General features: G+C 40.4%; 2 protein-coding genes across 4 annotated transcripts; one reads left to right on the forward strand and one right to left on the reverse strand.

Moving 5' to 3' along the window:
• Positions 1 to 823: 823 nt before the first annotated feature.
• LOC112294484 (tRNA-uridine aminocarboxypropyltransferase A) lies at positions 824 to 3,759 on the reverse strand. Of its 3 annotated transcripts, XR_016497967.1 has the most exons (4): positions 3,043 to 3,705; positions 2,283 to 2,771; positions 1,623 to 1,776; positions 905 to 1,161 (listed from the first exon to the last, which is right to left on the reverse strand). XR_016497967.1 is itself a non-coding variant. In XM_073540263.2 (3 exons), the coding sequence occupies exons 1-3, from the start codon at positions 3,421 to 3,423 to the stop codon at positions 1,687 to 1,689; spliced, it is 960 nt and encodes a 319-aa protein (XP_073396364.1). In that variant the 5' UTR covers positions 3,424 to 3,759; the 3' UTR covers positions 824 to 1,686. The 3 variants fall into 3 exon arrangements, 2 of the variants coding, with proteins under 2 accessions (XP_073396364.1, XP_090099904.1); XM_073540263.2 differs by having other exon boundaries at positions 824 to 1,776; positions 3,043 to 3,759; XM_090243778.1 differs by having other exon boundaries at positions 824 to 1,776; positions 2,283 to 2,729; positions 3,043 to 3,661.
• Positions 3,760 to 4,220: 461 nt separating this feature from the next.
• LOC112294483 (tRNA (guanine(37)-N(1))-methyltransferase) lies at positions 4,221 to 7,992 on the forward strand. The gene is made up of 10 exons (XM_024544953.3): positions 4,221 to 4,562; positions 4,660 to 4,757; positions 4,846 to 4,950; positions 5,324 to 5,386; positions 5,595 to 5,668; positions 5,827 to 6,349; positions 6,558 to 6,713; positions 7,138 to 7,244; positions 7,451 to 7,525; positions 7,701 to 7,992. Exons 1-10 carry the CDS (start codon positions 4,429 to 4,431, stop codon positions 7,803 to 7,805), a joined length of 1,440 nt encoding a protein of 479 aa, XP_024400721.1. The 5' UTR covers positions 4,221 to 4,428; the 3' UTR covers positions 7,806 to 7,992.

The following is a 7,992-nucleotide window of genomic DNA, read 5'->3' on the forward strand; positions in this document are numbered from 1 at the left end:
ATGATCTTCATTTCATTTATTTATTTGCCCATAAGGAATTCTAAATTAAGATTTAGGTTTTTTTGTAATGCCTTTGCCCTGTCTTGCAAAAAATTTTAAACATACATATATAACAAATTGATCAAGATTTAGCTAAAAAAATCTAAATCAAATATAAAAAAAAATTAAACTTAAAAACACAATACTTTACTAATCATGTTTGCTAATCAATAATTTGTATGTTTAATATATTTTATAAACCATATTTTATTGATGTTAAGTTTTGATGATTAAAATCTGAAAGTGATAGAAATTATATTTTTACATATGTGTGTTTATGTATATACATATATAAATAAATTACATCAACTCATACAATACAATAAAGGAGACTCTATATGTAGTAACCCATTCTAAGGGTTAAAAGTCTTCCAAAGTTCTCTACTGAGTTAAAAAAGAACTCTTGTATAAATATACTATAAAATGGGAAAAAGTCATGAAATAAATCAAACCATTCTTTTATTAAAAGTCTAAATATACCAACTCAGACCTTGATTCAAATAATTATAGAAAACATATTAAAAATAAATAAACAAATCCATTGTCTAAGAGTAAAATGTAAAGTACTAATTACTAAGATATTTAAAATGGCACAATAATACGTCTTGCACGAACACCAATATAGGCCTCTTGACATTGTGACATTCAGCTCAAATGGTAATGGAATTTGCTAAAAAAAAGTGGTTCAGTGTCCCTGTGAATCAGAAAAGTTAACATGCTTGTATTGAGTGAAGCCACTCAATTACAAATGTTGTGCAATTTGAACCACTGCAACACCCGTACATAAAAAAATTACTGTGTGTGTGTGTATATATATATATATATATACACACATATTCATATTCATATTCATACAGTAACTTCATTCTGTGCAATTTTTAGAATCTTTGAAGTTGCGGTGTGCCTCAAGCCAGGATACATCAGGTACTGCCGTGGTGCACTCTCATACTGCTCCTTCTGCCTCTTCCAAGACACCCTCCAGGCTGTGCAATCACAGATCTACCTCACTATTGGCACTAGACTAATTGATTGCTTGTGTCAGGGACTGCTTCGCTCAGAGCATGACTTGCAAGGTTCTGCAGTATTGCTTGCATCTGTTCGCCTCCTCAGTTTTGAGATTTGCTGAACCAGATCCACCACCAGATCCACTATCAATTCCATTCCCGCTTGGCAAGGCCTTGAGTGCTCGGCTTGGAGTGTTCCTACGAAATTCGTCTCGCCTTGAGGGTTCTAAACCAACGCTATTAGACGAGCTTTGGAAGAACAAAATTCAGTTTATCTAGATGACATGAGGGAGGAAAGCTTGTTGGAGTGGCTGGATACAGTCGAGGGGTTCAGGGGGTGTAACGCTCATAATCTCACGGAAAGAGTCGGCACTGCGAAGAGTCATCGCTACTAAATTTGTGGTTCTAGACTTAAAAAGGACAGCTGGAAACTCTCTGGTGTGCATGCACTTAGCGCGGCTAACTGTCCTGAAGTGTAAGAAACAGTTGCAAACTTGTAGCAACACGATGAGAAAGTCTTCCTTTGCCCATAAAGGCAATTAAGAAAAAATGTGAGAAGCCAGTGAGAATTGAACTTACATACACTCAGATTCTCAGATACTCGATTAAAACGTAGAGCTGAAGCGGTTTCTTCGACAAAAGCTTAGTTGCCATGAACTTGACATTGTCGGAACCCAGGCGTATCAGCGCATACTGTACTTTGCTGGATTTCCCGGTTTGACTCATTCCATATCTTCCAATTACAAGAATATATGTTAGCAAATATAAAAAATGCCCTGTGTTTTCCTAAACTACACATAGCAAGTTTCTGTTGATCCTAGAGGACCGACAGATCGATGACCATATTCTAATTTAGAACTAGATGGAGTAGAAATTGGTGAAGCTACAAGGTGAAGTGCCTACAGAGAACGCTTACTAATTAAGGCTGCTAATTAAAAGATATAGTTGTATGACAATTCGGCAGATTTTATCAGTTTTTTCCACTTCGAAAGAAATGCCAATGTCACAGTATATAAGACAGTTACACAATCACATAGGGACTTCATCTAGTCCTTGCCAAGACTCTACACTAGCGTCCCTCTTTACAGTGTAAATTCGTCGCTTCCCCGACAAAATAAAAATAAATGACTGCAACGAATGATGTTATATACGGAGCTGAAAATTCAAAACTGAGAAAGAGACCTCTATTTGCAGTGATTACTCGCCAGCCAATACCGATTGTGGATTAGTTGCGCATACCTTCGACTTTTTCTTGAGCTTTGGTCGTATCTTAGGAGAGCTAAAGTGCAATGCCTGTAATGACACCATCTTGCGTAGCACGTTCATAAGTTTGTCTTCGAGGATGTGACCATCAGGTTCAAGGACTGCAAGAGCACGTGCCACTGCTTCCATTGTGCTTACACAACCACCGAATGGCTCCTTTCTTATTATCAGGTCAGACTCGCCCATGCCGTGCCCTTCTGAGCCAAGATCGAACGGCAGACACACTTGTGTAACAAAATTAGATAGAAAAGGTAAACTGGCCTTGAACATCTCCTGCGCATGCTCCCAAGTCCCATCAAGGACCACCAGCGTAATCCGATAGTCAGCGGTTTGCCACTCATTTAAACCAGTTCCTGCGAATTCGCCAATTACTGGACACTTGAGCTTGTTGTCTTCAACAAGATGCTCAACTGTACCAGAATACTGTACATTTTCGTCATTACCATTATGCTCTATATTTAATCCCTGTATGCAATGAATTCAAGATGACAATAAATGCCAAGGTGATGATAAACTTCAAATGGCTAAGACACAAACCTTTTAGTTATTTGAAATGATACCAGGCATCTGAAATCCCAAGTCAAGGTATTACTTCAGAACTTTCAAACTCATGTACTCTGCAATGTACCTTGCAAATTTGTGCAACCATAAATTTTTTACTTCAAATTTAAAATATTGGCTCGATAGGCTCAAATAGCACAAAACCCAGGGCATTCCATACTCAAGAAGCACGCACCTTAATAGAACGAGCTAATGCATCCTCGATGCAAACCGGCGCCGCACATTCAGCCCCCTCTTGATCGCCCACCGCCTCATACCACGATTGAAGGTCCACAGCATCAGGGGCAGGGAACAGAAGGAGAGTGTGGTGTGCACCAGCCTCTGCATCATCAGACAGTGAGAAGGGCCAATTGGCAGAATGCAGGCGGCGACCCACGATCACATGGCAGGGGTGAACGCAGCGAGACAGCACAGGAACGGTGGCAAGCTTGTGCTTTAGCTCGTGGGGGTGCTGCAGTATGAGCAGGCGAGTTCGGAGATGAGGAGGCGGCGAGGGCATGACATCGCACAAGCACACTGACAGCGGCCGAACGCAGCCTAAGCATATGGGTCTCATCACTACACGCACGCGAATTCACCAATTCCAAAGTGTGCAACATTCCATCAACCCCCGGATGGATACTGAGAACAGGATTGCGAAGAGATATACAACCTCTGCAACAAGACCCACATGCTCAATCCAAAATACTCGTCCAAAATCTCACGCCCTCTTCTCTACAACAAGCCCAGTCGTAAAGAGCACCCAGGCTTCGTTGCTTCGAAACCTAATTTGTCCCAAATTGTTGTCTGTTGCTGCTTCTTCGCGCAACTCTGGAATACGCAAGCATCACATTTTTCAAGATGATGGTTCGAACCATTTAAAGCTAGGATTCAGAATAAAAGCCTTCAAATCAACCCAAATTTCTCAACCAGTTAAAACAATACCAAATATATTCGCCACTTTTATTGGCCTTGAATTGATATTAGTATTTAATAAAACTTATGACCCAATTTTAGTACATGGAATAACCTTGAAAAAACATCACAACAACGATAATAAACAGATTGCGAACCACATTTTTTTTTATCCTGGATTTAATATTCGTGGAAGTCCTAAAAAGTTACTTACATCTATTCTTTTTAAAAAGAAATGAACCGGACATTTAATGAACAAGAGTTGAATATGGAAAAAGAGTACATCGTTTTAACCTTGTGACACACAATGAGCTCAGCGGCCAAATTCCCCGGGGACGATGAATTCAAATAACTTAATGGGAGAGAGAGCCGAACATGGGGAGTGAAACATACGAAAGCCTTCAATCCAATAAACTGCAACACGAACAGTCCTCACCAGTCGAATCTAATAGATACCTGTTCTGAGATTCAACGCTGGATTGCTCAGACAAGCTCGCCATAGCTAGTCAACGCTAAAGTTGGATTTGTAAGATTCCTGTGTTAGCATCTGCGACTATGTTGTCCTCGTCGTTGATGTCGCATACGCCCATCGATCTGCAGTCTTGAGTTAGTTTGCTTGTTTGATTGAGTGAGTGCGTGTATTTTTTTGGGTACTTGTTGTTCTTTCATGCTCGGTATCATGGCCGCCCCCGGGTGTTCTCCTGTTGGAATTGACAAGTCTGCCTTCGTTGTACGCCTGCCTCGCGTCGCTTTGCGTATTCCCAAGCAGAAGTCGCACCGCGTAGCCAGCCTGCTTTCCAAGTACCTCCTCAACATACTTCCTTTCTCTTCAACTCATGTTTTGGGGTTTAGGGTTTAAGGGCATTTTCACTCACCTCGCAATTACTTTTTCAATTAGGTACCTGCTGGATATGCCACGAGTTAAGCATATTGTCGAGGATCCTCAAGACCCTTCTATGCGCCTTCTTCTGTTTTCTGAGGCCATCGCTCAACCAGGTGCCATCGCCTTGCTTTGCCTTGCCTGTCTACAGCATCACGTCCAGCGTCATTCCATTCTTAGCTTACACATTTTATTTCTTATCAGATTTGGAAGGCGTTTCCGAAGAGAAAATATTGGCCGTCAAAGAAATCGTACCTCTGGACGTTGTGCAGCACGAGGTGGTTCTAGATTACTCCTATTGGCCTGTAGGTACGTGGTAGAATTCATAACCATCCACGTCTAATTGATACCAAGTACCTGGGTGGTATGAAACCTTACATGAAGACTGGGTATGTGTGTTTTTGACTAAGGCACGATTAATGTGATTTTGTTAATCAACAGTTGCCAGTCTTTTTGCACCCGCCGTGATTTGTATGACATCCGAAACCTTTTTGCTTTGTGTTATTGAAAGTGATAGTAGCTAAATTCAATTTGAAAAGCTTAGAATTTATGCTTTGTGAAATGTGTGTTTCGGGTAGCTGTCAGTGCGAAGCTATCCGGGGATAACTTACAGTTTAGCATCAGAGATCCTGATGACTGGTATGGGGTTCTTATCAGGTACACGTGGGATTGTGAGGTGCAGAGCATATCTTGAAGGAAATTCTACCCGCTGGCTGTGAAGTTCCTTCCTCGTTTGAGACTATTGGTTTGTGCTCTTAATTTCATTTCTACTTTTCTTAGGCGTGGAAATTTATGTGAGCGAGTTTTGTATTGTTAACTAGCAGAGTTTTACGGATGGTATGTTTCCAGGATTCACTTTGGCGTCGTGGAATTTTTTGTCATTGTCAAGGTCCACAATCTGCTACTTTCTGTCAGAAATTTCTTTACTTATCTTTTTGGGAATCACTCGACAGGCCATATAGCACATCTTAATTTACGCGAAGATCTTCTGACTTACAAGAAAATCATAGCTGAAGTTATCCTGGACGTGAGTTTTTCTACTTGTTTTCGGAGCTGTTATATTGTTATCCTTGGTAATATTGTTCTGAAAGATTATAGCTTCCTCAAACTATTAGGTTGTTTAAATCACATACGTGCAGTATCTCGTGACATCAATGACCAATTTTTGATCGGTGACGTTTACAGAAGAACCCAAAGTTGAAGACTGTTGTGAACAAAGTGGGGACTATAACCAACGAGTTTCGTGTGCCAGAATTTGAGATTCTGGCTGGAGAACCTAGTTTAGTTACTGAAATCAAACAACATGGAGCTACATTTCGTCTGGATTATGGGATGGTCTATTGGAACTCACGTTTAGAGGGTGAACACAAGCGGTTGTTTGCTCAATTTAAACCTGGACAAGTCATCGTAGATATGTTCGCAGGGATCGGGCCGTTTGCTATTCCAGCAGCTCAACAAGGGTGCGCAGTGTATGCTAATGATTTAAATCCAACCAGTGTGAAGTTCTTAAAGTTGAACTCAGACATCAACAAAGTTGGGGAGAGTATAAAAGCTTTCAATTTGGACGCTCGTGAATTCATGCGTAAATTAGTTACTGAGGAAGAAGGATGTGTTGGTGAAATTGCTTCATCGACCCTCATTGCTGAGAATAGTTTAAACGGTACCAGAATTCCCTCGAGTAAAGAAAACAGCTCGTCTTTAACGGAAGGTATTTACACAGCTGCCTCAGAGCTTTATTGTTGACGTACCTTCTCTCCTGGGTTTCGCATTGAAATTGCGTGAGTTCGTTTCGTTGTTTGATCCTTTTCATATTTGCGATGCTTATTATCTTCTACATCTTCACGGGCCTTGTTTGGCATTTTACATGGCATTTCTGTCGAAGTTGTTTGAATTAAGCTTGTTGCATTGTGACACAGGAAGCGATATGCCATCTAGCAAGAAACCAGAAGAAAGGAAAGCGAAGAAAGCGAAGGTATCTGAAGTTGTGAAGATGAAAATATCTGATGTAAAGCCTTGGGAGCACTTCGATCATGTGGTCATGAACCTACCAGCTTCTGCCCTGGAGTTTTTAGGTATGTTTTTTCTAGTCTCTTTCCTTCGTTTGGTTATGCATTGGCAATCTTATTTCTGAATTATTGTATTGAGGCAGTGAACCAGGACTGATAATTGTAATCAGCAAATTTGATATTACTTGCTATTATACCATATCTGGATATTAAGGATTCCTTGATATTGAAACTCCTCACTTTTTCTCTGAGGAGAGTATTTGAATGAATAGCAAGCCACTGTTGTATACAATTATGTTGCATATTTCAATACCTTGAAGCAATAGTGAACCTTCCATCATATGAAAGATGATTTACCAAATAGATCTTCTCAGTGTGCAAAAGCTTAGACATTTATGATAGAGTATGAAAGAGGCTAAGAGAGGGTCTTGAGTGCACATTTTGGAAAATGCTGCTCCTTACGGGATATGGTTGTGGCCCCTTTTTGCAGACGTACTTAACGGACTTCTTTGTAAAGGGAGATGGAAAGGGACTATGCCTCGGGTCCATTGTTACTGCTTTATGCGATCTAATGAGACAAACGCAGATATTGTAAAGGTGAGACTGGAGTCGTATTACAACATTGCGCTTTCATTTCGAGTTTTTATTTTTGTCATTGTGCAGGAGATGTCACTGAGCACCTTTCAGATGATGTCATCACTGACAATTCGTTAAATTTCCTAAGTGGTGCCCTTGTGAAGAATGGCGCTTTTTCTTTACAATATTAGTATGCTGATGAATAAACGTCGATATTGGAAGTACAGAAAGCAGAAACGTACTTGGGGGGTTCCATTGCTGATCCTGATGTCTACGTCGTTCGGGATGTTGCTCCAAACAAGGCAAGTCTAGCTTTTACCGCTGTAGTTTCCTGGTTTATCTCTAGAAGCTTCATTTGGAGCTTGTATTTCTTTTGTTTGATTCAAGCACATTTAGTACTGGACAGTATCGAACATAGATAAGAGGGTGTAGACGATTGTGAAAGTAATGAACTGACCATGTTTTTTGTGTTTGCAGATAATGCTTTGTGTGAGTTTCAATCTGCCTGAAGAAGTTGCAATTGCCGTAACCGCCACAGAGCCTGCTGCTTTAGACCAGAACGATGCATTATCATTAGAGTGATTAGTTGCTGAATGATCAGATATTTCTTGAATATATTGAGAAGAACCTCGATGTGTCGTTGATTAGAACAACTCTCCTGTGATGAATTGGCCTGGCTGCTGACTGACCTCATTAGGGATGTGTAAGTGAGGTATGACTAAAGCCACAAACTGAAATCAAATTAACTTCAGATTGTTTCTGGTGATAA

The sequence above is a fragment of the Physcomitrium patens genome, chromosome 17 (genome assembly GCF_059467195.1).
Source record: "Physcomitrium patens ecotype Gransden chromosome 17, ASM5946719v1, whole genome shotgun sequence".
In the NCBI taxonomy this organism is placed as follows: Eukaryota; Viridiplantae; Streptophyta; class Bryopsida; order Funariales; family Funariaceae; genus Physcomitrium; species Physcomitrium patens.

Bases quoted from the DNA above. Each gene is read 5' to 3' on its own strand.
- LOC112294483 (XM_024544953.3), top strand. From the start codon at position 4,429: ATGCTCGGTATCATGGCCGCCCCCGGGTGTTCTCCTGTTGGAATTGAC. The intron at 5,669-5,826 runs GTGAGTTTTTCT...TGACGTTTACAG, and splicing joins TAGCTGAAGTTATCCTGGAC to AAGAACCCAAAGTTGAAGAC. The intron at 6,714-7,137 runs GTATGTTTTTTC...CCCTTTTTGCAG, and splicing joins TTCTGCCCTGGAGTTTTTAG to ACGTACTTAACGGACTTCTT.
- LOC112294484 (XM_073540263.2), bottom strand. From the start codon at position 3,423: ATGAGACCCATATGCTTAGGCTGCGTTCGGCCGCTGTCAGTGTGCTTG. The intron at 2,772-3,042 runs GTGCGTGCTTCT...CATTGCATACAG, and splicing joins CATTAGCTCGTTCTATTAAG to GGATTAAATATAGAGCATAA. The intron at 1,777-2,282 runs GTATGCGCAACT...TGTAATTGGAAG, and splicing joins AGCTCAAGAAAAAGTCGAAG to ATATGGAATGAGTCAAACCG.